Source organism: Ixodes scapularis, unplaced genomic scaffold (genome assembly GCF_016920785.2).
Source record: "Ixodes scapularis isolate PalLabHiFi unplaced genomic scaffold, ASM1692078v2 PGA_scaffold9__187_contigs__length_104089568, whole genome shotgun sequence".
In the NCBI taxonomy this organism is placed as follows: domain Eukaryota; kingdom Metazoa; phylum Arthropoda; class Arachnida; order Ixodida; family Ixodidae; genus Ixodes; species Ixodes scapularis.
The window spans coordinates 57,991,696-58,005,236 of NW_024609884.1; the positions used below are offsets into that span (position 1 = coordinate 57,991,696).

At 46.6% G+C, this 13,541-nt stretch overlaps 2 protein-coding genes across 4 annotated transcripts in view; one reads left to right on the forward strand and one right to left on the reverse strand.

Moving 5' to 3' along the window:
- LOC115316018 overlaps positions 1-11,149 on the reverse strand; it is a 35,150-nt gene extending 24,001 nt beyond the window's left edge. The window contains exons 1-2 of one of the 3 annotated variants that reach the window (XM_029975350.3): positions 11,070-11,149; positions 4,288-4,405 (exon numbers count right to left, since the gene is read on the reverse strand). In XM_029975350.3, coding sequence (XP_029831210.3) covers positions 4,288-4,382 — 95 coding nt within the window. In that variant the 5' untranslated portion in view covers positions 4,383-4,405; positions 11,070-11,149. Of the gene's footprint in view, positions 1-4,287; positions 4,406-10,262; positions 10,524-11,069 lie in introns of those variants that run through there. The other 2 variants (XM_029975349.4, XM_029975348.4) reach the window with 2 other exon arrangements.
- LOC8041305 (E3 ubiquitin-protein ligase parkin) overlaps positions 10,843-13,541 on the forward strand; it is a 42,422-nt gene continuing 39,723 nt past the window's right edge. Inside the window, exon 1 of the mRNA XM_029975345.4 lies at positions 10,843-11,210. Coding sequence (XP_029831205.3) covers positions 10,929-11,210 — 282 coding nt within the window. The 5' untranslated portion in view covers positions 10,843-10,928. The remainder of the gene's footprint in view (positions 11,211-13,541) is intronic.

Consider the following 13,541-nt stretch of genomic DNA (forward strand, 5'->3'; position numbering starts at 1 on the left):
TAGGTGCATTTCGGCAATTTGTTTCATACACGCACCAAAAGCAGTGATTGTCGGTGAAAATATCTAATCAAAGCTAGGCAGGCACGTAGCCAGGATTTTGATTCGGGGGAGGTCCGCCCATGACAAAATGCTGTATGAGGGAGAGGGGGAGAGAAGGTCCCAGCAAAATGTAAGATTTTTGGGGGAGGGGGGGGGGGGGGGGGGGGGGCCCGGGCCCCATGGGCCTCCCCTCTGGCTATCTGGCTCTGTGCCTGAAGCTAAGAGTTTGAATTGCATTTACAATTTGTATACACCATTAAAACGATCCACACTTTCCATAATTTGACAGCACTCGCGAACGACGGACGAGCCTGAACAATGGTCAAAGTCTGACAACTCAAACATGAGGAAGATACATAGAAAGGGGGACGGACAACAATAAATGTTACCAACACGCTCGTTTTGTACTTAATTTGAGCACTCGTTAACGTAATCCATTTGGAGCTTTTTATTTACTTCGTACCGTGCTAACCTTTTCCATGCGATAAAAATGAAATTCTCCTCGAGTAAAATGCTTTGCGAGCAGGGCAAGTTGTTCTCGTTTCTTTTGCAAGATCTAACCGATAACGACCGCCAGTGCAGTTTTGAACACTGTCGTCCAGCTCTGACCTGCACAGGACAAAGGCACAATGACAATCAGCGGCGACCGACTAGCTCATCTAACCCTCATGCAACTATCCTCCTAGGTCAGCGATTCCAAAAACTTAGGAATAGTAGGGTCCCTGATTCTGGTTAAGAGCATGTACCAGATTAATGCCTAAAAAAAAAAAGACTTAAAAAAAAAAAAAAAAATTTTTGCTTGAAGCAAATTTTTTCAGAAATCTGCGTTCTTCGATTTTAACCGATTTTGTATTGTTGACACGAGTGCATGTTTATCGGTGTCATTTGGTAAAGAATAGAAAGTCTACAGCCTAAATATAAAAAATTTATGAAGTTTAATGCAAAAAAGAAAAGACAATGGTACTTTCCGATATCCATGCTATAGAAAAGCTACCGCCATCCGTGCAGATCGTATTACGGCTCCATTGTGTTGCTTAGAGCCCTGCATTAGCAAGATCCCAAGCATTCCTCTAGAAACTAAAGGTGAAGGAACCGTGTGTGTACTGAAGACAATGAAAAGGATTGCCAACTGGCCACTTGCTCAACACGCCATAATAGACGGCCCTTCTTTCTACTCTGTCGGCCTCCCGCAAATATTATTTCACTATATTTTGGTGCCGAAACCCGGGAGAAGGTATCCGCAGCCTCTACCGACCGGAATCTTTAATGGAATCTTTGACTACAGACTGGGCCAGGTCTGGCACGAGTTCTCAAAAGGAGATGGAATGTGTCAAGTCCAAGCAAAAAGTTCTTCCAACTCGGGCGACAAAGGTGACAAATGGCGCCGAGAACGCTTGCCAGCAGGGTTCTCGAGCTGCCAGCAGTGAACTCAACATCATTATGGAAAGACTTTGAGACATCCAGAAAAAATTGTCGGATACAGATGACAAACTAACAGAACAATGCTACAATGATGCTAGAGACCAGGAGTGGCCAAACTGCAGCACGCGAGCTGCGTGCGGCTCTTTACGAGTCCAAGTGCGGCTCACAGCTCCCTGGTAAGCCTGCCCGCCCCCCCTTCCCCTCCTGTGTCCCCAAAACAAAAAGAGTTATAGAATTAAAAAAAAAACTGTCTTTGCAGCCTTGTACTACGCTATATATATAAAGCTGGACTGATGTGTCCCATGAGCCCGTTTCTTTTATTGTTCCAGAAATAAATTTGAACCGTACAAATATAATGGGCGTCAGGGGCAGTGACTGGGTAGAGAACCATGCATTCATTTTTGCTTAGCGGTTGAAGAAACATTCTGCTGCCTGGTGTAACTCAACAATTATACTGGTCCCACTTGGAAAGGACCGCTCCCTCCACATCGTTTCTCGTTAAATGTAGCCCCCCCCCCCCCCTTTTTGTTTTCCTGTGGCTCTCTGAACTTTTGAATTTTGTCTGCAGCTCTAACTACATATCACTCTGGCCACCCCTGCTATAAACATTCTGCAAGAAAGGTATACATCTTTGGAGACTTCAAGACATACACTCAGTGATGTGATTGGCCCAAGCCGTTTTGGAGCACCTTTCGGAGCAGCCAAAAGAGTGTTTCGGAGCAGCAAAAGTGGCTTTTCGAGCAGATATTCTTAGAGAACTAAAAATATTCATTTCAAGTGGTGGACAAACAAAGGACACTTTGCTTGTTGCAATAAACCAATTGCCAATGACATGACAATTGAAATGCCAATGACATGACACATTTTGCAATGTATATATGTACCCACTATAGGTAAATAAGAACCAAAGTGCACATACTAAAATTTATTTGAAAATGACCAGCTGAGTAGTAAATATCACAGCATTAGGTTGACTATACTCCGCGACAACTTTTCTTGGCAATGCAGTGGAAGGTACGTCCCGCGTCCCCTCTCCCATTCTGAGTGTACGCAGGCTCTCCGGGGGGAGGAGGAGAGCCTGCGTACACTCAGAATGGGAGAGGGGACGCGGGACGTACCTTCCACTGCATTGCCAAGAAAAGTTGTCGCCGAGTATAGTAATATAATAAATGGAAGTAGTCTCCAACCGATGAAAAAATTAAAAAAATTGCGGTGGCTTAGCTCGGCTATGCCAGGACATACGTAGCACAAAATGGGAGGCGCTATCAAGCGGCTCCGGTGCAGCGTCAGACTTGGCTACTGCGCAACGGAGGCGCACAGCTGGGCACGCGGCGGCGCCAGTGCGTCTGCCGCAGCTATGACGACACTCCTCTGGAATGCGCAGACCGGCGAAGCGGGCGCGGCGGCTCCGGCGCACCAGCTGTGCGCTGTGCGACGTCACTGCTCCTCGCGCACGTGCAGCACGAAGCATGGCTTATTATGCGAGCCACGCGAAACTGCTCAACCTCGGCCAGTGTACCTCAAGCTACAAAACGTTACTGCCGTGCAATGCGAAATTGACGCGCAAGCGAAGATGGTTGTTCGATCGAAACCATGCGACCATGCCACTCCGCTCCGTTGCCAACTGGTTCCCAAAATTGTATGCAAAATAAAACTGTCCAGCATACGACAAAAAACAGTCCAGCTGCACGTGCTTGCCAGGCCGGCAGGCGAGGTACAAGCTAAACACACAGAAAAAAAAAAAAAAGACCATGAGCGCTTCGATGCTAGACTTCGCGAGCCAGGGTCAAAAAGTTCCTGGAGCGCTTTGCGCAATGACTGAACTCGAGACAAACAAGCGCGCTGTGCGGGTTCAGCGTGCAGACATTGCCTTCTCTGCTTTAGCTCACTTCTCTTCAACTTTCTTTCGCGGCAGACTTTTCACATACCGGGGTTCGTCTCAAAAGAAAGCCTACCGAGAGAAACCTAGGTAATCAATACTTCGACACAGGAGTCTTTGAGCTAAAGGGATTTTTGTAGTAGCGTATTGAACATGCGGCAGTCCTACGTTTAGAAAGCACCATATTCAACGTCCCCACGTCGTATCTGCAGCGACCCGACGTCGCGCGACCATGGTGACTGGCAGGCAGGGACCAAATATAGCTTGGCCATGGCCGTTGCTTTTAGGAGCGGGTGCTTCAGCTCATAAAGTAACTCCCGCCGCGCAAAAACATAGTTTTGTTTCACAGCATGACGGCATGGCTGGTACCCAAAACGCTAGCGTTGGAGCGTCCGGACACGCCGGCGTTTATCGTCGAAAAAAGTTGAAAAAGACGCGAGACAAGAGACGGCAGGAAAAACCATGCAAGACCGGATGAACGACTGATGCAGGGTACTTTGTGTTGGGCGGCCGCTTGTGCCACCTAGCTCATGTGTGCTCAATTACGGAACTCAAAAAAGTTTGTTTTCAAAGGCGACCAAAATTGGTCCTTTGGCGCAGGCTTGGCGCAGATTACCTATACTTCGGCAAAATGTAGCAGGATGTAGCAGGGTTAGCCCCTTGGCGCAGTTTGGCGCAGCAATCACATCACTGGTTACGCTCCATCAAGTGTACAGACGACATCCAAGGAGATGGATGTCGTCTGTGTGTGACAGCTTTTTATGTTCATAAAGCCTTCACCTTGTTGTGCCAGCCAAAGGAGAAGCGAGGGGAGACCCTAGAAAGGCTATGCATTTAGAACGTCTTTAAAAAGTGCCGAAGAGACAGTAAATTTTTTTGTCAGCACAACTTGCTAGGGGTTTGTCCAATGAGAGGGCGACAACATGGCCGGTGAGGAACAGCATCACCTCTCTTCCAGCAAGGCCGAAGTCTGCTCAATCCTCCGCACAACCTGGTTGGCCGTCTCATCAAACTGCCTCAGACGTGCAGCCTTTCCTTCCATGCATCCGAGTAGGAACCTGTGGTCTGTCCAGGGCAGAAGGGTCGCTCGCTGTCAAAGGCACTACTCAAAGCTAATCAAATTCACTGCACCACATAAGCCTTGCACCTTTCAATGAGAAGAGTCATCTTTCTCAAAGGCAAAGATCTTTGGCTTTAGAAGCACCAAACCGGGGCATTAAAGTGAAGCTGGATTAGCATTTTTCCAAATTCACTGCATTGTGTGTATGTTTAAATAGCCGGAAGCTGGTCGTTCCCAATGGGCGTCCAGTGTGCAATACTGTAGACCTAACATTTAGCCAGTGCAGCACCACGGCCAGCCTGGGGTCTTGAACGTGCTTCACACAGCACGCCGGTACGATGCTCATTGGATCGAAATGGGCAGCGGTGGCAACTGCATCGAGGATCCCTGGGTTGTGCATCACAAACCATCGCTTCACAGGCTCCTAGCTACAGGCTCCTAGCTGCAGCGCACGCAAACTTGGCTACCGAGCCCCTCTCCCCCACCCCCAAAATTTTACAAATCAGTTTTAAAATGGAGGGCATGATCCGTTGGCACAGATCATGCCCTCCACTTTATGCTGAAATTTTATTTGGGGCTTCATCAGAAATTTGAACATACTACTGCATGCTAACATTTGAATTTACAAAAACAGACGAGACTGACCTGCTGTCGAGACGTTTGCCAAAAATATAGGGTAGCAATCCCTCATTCTTTTAACTGTTACATTTCTCGCATTCATCAAAAACCTGTGCACAGAAAATTAGCCTACTCGTGCCCTTACAAAAGCATGAAGCTACTAACACAATGTGACTCTACTTGTGCGGTTTGGTCGGCTGTCGAAATGATAAATCTGTTCAGAATGGGGCAAGTTAGTGAAGACCAAGAGCAGAAATGGGGACCAGAAAAATTCTCGGGACCGTATCCTTGAACTAAGGACACGGTCCCGAGCATTTTTCTGGCAATTTTTACTCCTGGTCTTCACTAACTTGCCCCATTTAGATCGCATTTATAATGTGTTTGAGCACCAAATTTTGCACATTACCACCGCCAGGGTATTATTTGCACCGACAGAAGTGAGGGGTGTGTAACACCCTGCAGTTCTGTCGGTGGATTGCAGTGGACTACAAAATTCACTCTTGAAGAGCAAACAACGACAGCTGCATTCTCTGTAATGACCAGCCAAGACTCAAACGTCAGCTGCATTAACTGCCACCTCAATACCAACAATTTCAGGCTTAATGCAAGACCTGTGCCTTTTAGAAGGATTTTGAATGAGGCAACTTTTCTGGCAGTTCCAGGGTTGCAGACAAGCTGTTTGGTCATTGCAAAACAAACCGTTGGTGTCAATACGAACCACAACAGAGGAAACTCGCTGCTGCAATTATGAAACATTTGAGGCAAGAGGCACTTTGATATTATAAAAGATCCGACTTTGTGCATTAAAGGGAAACTGAAGCGGATTTGTGTTTGAGGAAAAAGACTTAAATCATCTTCGTTCGCCTCCGGGATCAAGACTATCAAAATTATATTTCAAATTCATGCGCCAAGAAGTCACAACAGCACTTCCAAAATACCGCTGAAGCCCCTCCTACCCGGCACATTCGATGGGAGGAGAGACTTGTGACATAATGTACAGAGATCTGCAAAGTCAAAAGCACTGCAAGCATTCCCTCACAAACAGTCAAAAGCACAAGTCAGCAGAAACAAACATTACTAGATTAGCTCAATTACAGAACTGCCCATAGACGCTGCTTGCACAAGCAGTACCACCCTCTCCGCCCCCATGGCTCGCCTCTCGTCCGACGCGCCTCCGGTTTGATGACAGCTTCTATGGTAACTGCAGTGTATTCTATGGATGGCATATGTTATGATGCACAGTGTCTAGATGGCATTCCACCATGCTCTATAGCGGTGGATCTCAAGCATGGACCGTGTCCGGGACCCCTCGAACTAACTGCAGTGTGAGGTGGGCATTTTTTTAGCTGTTATAAACAGAAGTGAGAAGCATCAATTAAAACTATGAATGGATGGATAGATGTAACCAGAGCCGTATATAGAGAGAGTTTGGTCAACAGGAGGCCTGGGCAGAGGCAGGGCGTGCACCAGACGCAGAAAGAGGGCTTGACATGCTCTCTTGGTCAACAAGAAGCCGAAAAGAATCCTCTAGAAGTGGTAGCGAGAAACAGCTGAAATCATAGGTATATGGTTTTAATAAGCGCATAAGAGTTAAATGTAGTAACCCTTCATGGTTAAAAATAGGGTGCATGTGATGTTTTGATCACAATCATGCAGAAAGATGTAAGAAACGAATGTGCCGCTCAACTCTGTTTTGCTCGGACAGAGTTTAACCGCTCGGACGGCAGATTTTCAGTTACCAAGAGTTACTCCTATGCACTTTTAAGTTTGTTTTTCGTGACCACCCCCAGGGTATTGTTTCCGGCTTCTGGTTGGCCACATTCGAATTCATGAAGACGCCCTGGAACACGCCCAGCCCGCTTTCGGCCAATGGCACCTCCTGATTTGTCTCCTATACTTTCGAATTATTTCCGGCTTCTGGTTGGCCACATTCAAATTTGTGAAGACGAGCTGGAACAAGCCCAGCCCGCTTTCGGCCAATGGCGCCTCCTGAATTGTCTCCTATACTTCCCAATGAATGGCCACACTGTCTACATATTGGCCTCGAGATTGACCTAGAGGTGGCGTTACGGTCGCGCTATCATCATCATCAAAGCGGGGATAGGAGAACGGCCGCCCCACAGGCTCTCCCCGTTCGCGCGCGAGACGGCGCAGATTCTTGCGTTTATTTTGTCGCATACTATCGGTGGTAAAACAATTCTAGCGGAAAAGGATGCGGTACTGTTTGGCGCTTCAGTGAAGATTGAATCGTGTTGCCAGCGTGAGGCCTAAATTTATATAATCGCTTCTGTGGGTGCGTCGTCTGCTCTAGGCAGACGTTGGAAAGCATGGATCACGACTGATGCTTGTCTCCGGATGAACTGGAATATTTATGTTAAATATTTGTTTTTTTTAGAATGGGTGTATCGGTTCATCAACGTGGGAATTAAAAAAGAAACAATAAATTCCAATTCAGATAACATAATACTGGTACTGTGGGCTGTGAAATCGCAGCTTCTATGCTGTTTTTTAAATTCTAGCTTTTCCAGTAATATAATTATTTAAAAGGAAGATAAGTTAGCGCTGTATTGGAAATTACTATGCTATTGAGTTCCTCTGCCCTTTTACTGTGCCATAGTGTGGGTAAGTTTTTTTTGGAGTCTGAACAAATCTACTGCGTTGCGATGAGGAAGGTGCGTCTCTTCTAGTTAAGATCTGGGGGGCTATGTTCGACAAATATGTTTCGTTTCTCCTAAAAAGAAACGGAAGTGACAGAAGTGACGATATCGCCTCTGATTGGTTAGAGGCTCAAATGACGAAAGTTCCCTCTTTCGTCATTTGGGCTTCTAACCAATCAGACGGGATATCGTCACTTCTGTCATTTACGTTTCTTTTTAGGAGAAACAAAATATTTGTCGAACATAGCCCCCCTGCAAACTGCACGGTTGGCAGGACAACTGAAACAAGTGAAACAAACTGTTGTAATATATCTGCCGTGACTGTAATAAACGGGTGCAACCGAGCAACGCAGCAATGTTACTGTTATTAAATGCTTTTCTCGGTAGTGTGGGTTCACCCGCTTCAATTTTCTTGGCGAGAGCCGCGGATGTCAAGAGGCTAATACTATAAATTTTCTTGCATCAAACACAGTAGACTCTGCAACCCCAACAGACTACGCGCACCACGACACAGACAGCATCGGCAGCGTTGATACTCTTTTACTGACGAGGGCTCGACCTTCACGAGACTCTGCAATCACCCTCTGCTTTCACCTAGCGTATATCGGGACTGGGCAGTTCATCGATTAACTTTCAGATTATTCAAGTAATGCTTTAATTGCAGTTTTTTTTTTTTTGCGAGTTAATTGGAGTTTTGTGCTGGAGAAAGTCAACAAGGAGTAAAAAATGCCTGCTTTAATATTTCTGACGTCTTTATTTCTTTTGTGACAGGCTTGCACGGTAAACCACTTCAGCGTGCTTGTCATTTCACCGAGGGTGATTATACCGTTTAAATAATAATTTAAAAAATATTTCACTTTAAGAGGCTTCCCGTGTTCATATTTCTGTAGGAGTCACAACGTGAAGTTTAGAATGGGAATGCAATATGTCATTTATGACATAGTAAAACCAGTAAAAAAATGAGGTTTTAACGCCTTTCACGCATATTACCGGCAAAAAATCAACATACGGATTTATGGATTGATTGTCTATTAAAATATAGCGATCAGTCGGGTTAATTTTCTAATCAAACCACAGATCGACTCAACATTCAATGCTTTGTGGAAGCCACGGTTTGTGCGAGATAAAAATACGTGGGGCCAGCGATTGTATACAAACCAACGCACTAAGATTATGGAAGGTTCCGACTTAATAATAATCGCTTTGCTGAATTTCTACGCATGAGAAACGATACACTACAACCTTTAGTAAGAAGAAACGGCAACAAAAAAATAAAACATTTAATAAGGAATGTCAAGCTCAGCCTCAAACGGGCTTGCGTCGTCGAGATCCATGCTCTGAGCGTGCACCCGTAGCAGACGACGCACGGCGGTATCCCCGCTTTCGCGCGTTTCCAATTTCGGCCGCACGGTGGCGACACGGTTCGATCTTGAGGCGAATACAGCTCTGATTGTAACGGCTTCACCCTTTATAATGGGCGATAGCTTGCACCACCTAGCCAGAGATAACAAAGAACAATATTTTTTTTTTTTTTTTCAGAACGGAGGGGTGTGGGTTAAAGTTGAGGCGAGGGCTTTGCAGACCCCAAAAATGGCTCTATGGACCCCGTCGGGTCTGCAGAACCCCATCTGAGAACCACTGCTCTATAGAATGCACAGTTTTGCAACAACAATCTAGACGGCGCATCAAACGACGGGAGGCGGACTGATGTGAGGGGGGGAGGGGCCCCCTTCCGCGGGAGTTCTAAAACTGAGGTAATCTAGTAATGTTGGCTGAAGCCTCTGGGTATGACGTCGCACCCAGCGATTGGTTTTCTTGGTTTTTCTCACTTCAGTTAATATGTTTCGGGTCAAATTCTTGCGATATTCATATTCACAGGGTGGAAATACGCCAGAAATCACCGCTGGCTCGTCTCCTACCACCACTTCAGCTTCTCGTATGCCATTTAAATATATAAAAATAGGTTAGCATAAGTTTGCGCCCAGAGTGCAAGAGGGCTGCACTTTCAATGATGATGAAAAAGAGCACATTGCTGTGTGCAGACTCCGGATAACAAAGTTAATTATAATGATAAAAAAAAAATCCAACTAAACAACAGTGTTGTAAAAGAAAAACATCAAACAAAAGATTTGTGTTATAAGGATATGTATAAGAAAAGAAAATATCCATCCAACCATGAGCCAGCCAAATGTGTCAAGTCTAACTCCGTTTCTTCATTAGACTGCAATAATCGACCATTCCAACTCAGACTTGTCGAATATGTTCGTTTGAGGACAGAATCCATATTTCGGGAAAAGTTGTTTCTTGGGGAGCGAAGGTGGTCACGCGATCCCTGTGGTCACGTGACTGACGACGTGCAGAAAAGGCGCTTAAAAGCATGCTTCAAAGGCTCCGTCAGTGCGGAACGCCGAACACGGTAACGGTTTGCTAAAATTACTTACCAAGGTCGCTCCCGAAAGATGGAAGGGAAGCGAACGCCCGTGTTCAGGAATACGCCTACGCTCACAGCTCTGGCAGCCGCGAGACTTCCATGCACCCAGCATAGACAGACAGCACGAAATGACAACAGCCACAGCAAAGGACTCACCCATTTTCTCGAGGTTTTCAACGAGTACGCGGTACGTACGAAAGAGGATTTAAGCCAACCCTTTGAGTGGTACGGACAGGTGAGCCTACCGCAACCTTGTCGAGCTCCAAAAGGTTCCGAACACAGTTGACACAGACAAGAAGAGAGTGGTTGATTTCAAACTACCAGATGCACTGCGCGCCGCCCGCGCGCTTTTGAACCTTCGCCTACGTCACCTACGCCAGACCTGGTTCACGCAGGTTCACGCATTCGCCGCTACCCTCGGAAATCGGGGCGCAGCAGTCGTATTCAGTGCTGTGTCGGCTGTGTTGTGAACTATCATTTTGAGCAGACTCGGAAACACCAACGAGGTAGAAAACACAAATAAAAGCAAACATTCTTGTAATATAAAAACTAATACGTGTTTGCGGCGAATGTTTTGTTTTGTTTTACATGATAAATAATTAATGGGTTGCTGCAGGATCCAGCAAATTGTCAAAACAGGCGGAAATCGAGGGACCACTTTTTTCAACGAGGTAGACCACTGTGAGGTAGACTTTTTTTGGACACGGCTACCAAGGAGGTTAGAAACTTTAGAAACCCTTCTATTCTCCATGGGGTAAACAGGTAAACGGTAAACACACCAGTCGGAGTCGCACCAACAAGGCCAACAACAACAATCGCTGCATGGCGGCTTCCTTTCTGCGATGGGTGCTGTACGTCCTGGCATCGACTTTCCAGAGACCATTGGCTTTTCTGCGACGAGGGTGGCCTCCACCGCCCGTGGCCATGGACGAGGTGACGATCAACGTAAAGTTCTCCACCAACCTGGCGATCTCAGTGACTGTCAAGCGCGACTGCACCGTGAGGGCCATGAAGGAGCGCCTGGCTTGCCAGCTCGACGTCCCTGTCCAAGAGCTGCGCGTCATATTTGCTGGAAAGGAACTCCGCGATGACGCCTACTTCAAGGCAAGAACCTAGCAAAGCTCTGGTTCGAATAATTAGGGGATAGACCCTTTGTATCCACTGAACTCGTCGAACGTATTCGAATGCGAAAGCCAAACGCCGGCGTTCCGCGTTCTGGCGCGTTCTACGGGTGGAGACAAAGGGAGCTTTAGGTCACATCATAAAAAATGTTTCAAAAGCACACCCAGCTCGACTCTGTTAAAGGGATACTACAACGAAATTTCGGCGCTCATTTTTTGGTTTATATGTGTTCAAAGGAGCAGTATCACATGGAACATACCAATATCTTGTTTAAAAAGTCACGAAAAGGAATTTTAAAACAAATTAAACAATTAGCAGAAAGCACCTGGTGGATGTCGCTAACGCCTCGCTTGTAATGCCCGTCTAGGAACCTTGACAGCTAGTGACGGTGAGTATCTTGCCTCCGGCCACGACGAGAGAAGAAAGGAAGGAGGAACTCTCTTCCCGAGAATGCCTTTTGTGTGTCGCAGCAGTCGCTATTTCCTCCCTAGAAGATTATAGAAGATTAACCCGTCTCTCAAAATTCGTACAAAAGCAGACGCTTCGGTGGCTGGAACGACGAGGCCATCCTCTCGGCGTCAGCCTCGCCGTAGCTTTGCTCGTCCTGAGACAACCTACGTGACGATTGCATTGGATGTCGCGTGGTCTCTGCTGGGTCTTCTCCGAGCGCTTGCCAGAGTGGGCCGTTTATAACGAAAAATACAGCCACCAGTCTCAAAATACAAACGTGCGATTGTCATTTACGGGTATTGTGGATCATCAATCCATTATTGAACACGACGGGAATATTTCAAATTTCGTTGAAGTATCCCTTTAAAGGTTTCGTGCACTGTCTGGGCTTGAGTACTGTTATGTATGGTGCCCACTCCAGGCACACCAGCGGGGCTATGTTCGACAAATGTTTAGTTTCTCCTAAAAAGAAACGTAAGTGACGATATTGTGTCTAATTGGTTAGAGGCTCAAACGACGAAAGTTCCCTCTTTCGTTATTTGAGCTTATAGCCAATCAGACTAGATATCGTCACTTCGGTCACCTCCGTTTCTTTTTAGGAGAAACGAAACATTTGTTAAACATACCCCTCCTGTCGACAAATGTTTTGTTTCTCCTAAAAAGAAACGGAGGTGACTGAAGTGACGATATCGCGTCTGATTGGTTAGAGGCTCAAATGACGAAAGAGGGAGCTTTCGTCATTAACCAATCAGACGCGATATTGTCACTTGCGTTTCTTTATAGGAGGAACGAAACATTTGTCGAACATAGCCCCCCTGGTCGACAGACTCGAAGGAGTGCAGTATCGAGCCACCTTTTATTTTCACATGCTGGGCGGGCGTGCCCCTGCACCCCCGTATGAGGCGCAGCTTAAAGCTCTTGGGTGACAGAGCCTTCAGCACCGCCCGACTGTGACTGGGGTCGGATCTCCCGTGAAGGGGAGGGCACTCCCCTTCACTCCTACATCTGAATAGGGAAGCTGTCCGGCCAGCCAGATCCGCAGCTGTGCTCCCCGCCGGCCTAAGGGGTTTGTCTATTTTTTTTGCCCTCCCTACTGACTGGACAGAATCAGCCACCCTATTTTCTTCTAAGGTGTACCCAAGTGTTCAATGTTCTCTTTAATGTTGTTTTTGTTATCTGTTATTTTACAGCAGCAGATGTTAGTGGCCCTTTCCCCACTTTCGCAACGGCGTGAGCGTAAACAAAACAGTTTCCCCGCTAAATGTAGCGGAAAAATTGACGTCACATGACTTATGCAACAATTCAGTTTCCCTGCTAAATTTGGCTTTCCCCGCTAAATTTGGCAGGAAAGCACATGACAGCCTTGCTGCCGCTTTTTTAAGGTCATCCTGGTGATATCCCATGCCGCCTGGTGATATTTAGGGGGAGAAAATTGGCTTAGAAGGGGCCAGAGGAATCATATGTTTGTCTTTTTAGACTTAGGGTAGGTGGCGCAAGGGTATAGCCATTAACGTCTATCCGTGCATCACGTCATGCGATCATCGCAGAATTTTGCTCCTGCTCCAGGTGGCTGACTAGCAGACGCTCAAGCATACGGGCCTTTCTGCTCTAGCCGAGCAAGCCACTCGGGGTAACACTCCGCCTCAAATAAAGATGATTATTCTTATTATTACCACCCACTAATCGTTCCAACAAGAGCTGGGCATTCCGACGTCCCCGCACACTCTTGTCTCCTCCTCAGGTTCTTGGCGGACTCTCTCTTTTCGGGGCCTGGGATGGACATGTCAAACTGGTCTTATGGGTTATTTTTGGTTAGGATCGGCCTGTCGGAAGGTTTGCTCACTTGGTTACTTGTGATATCGT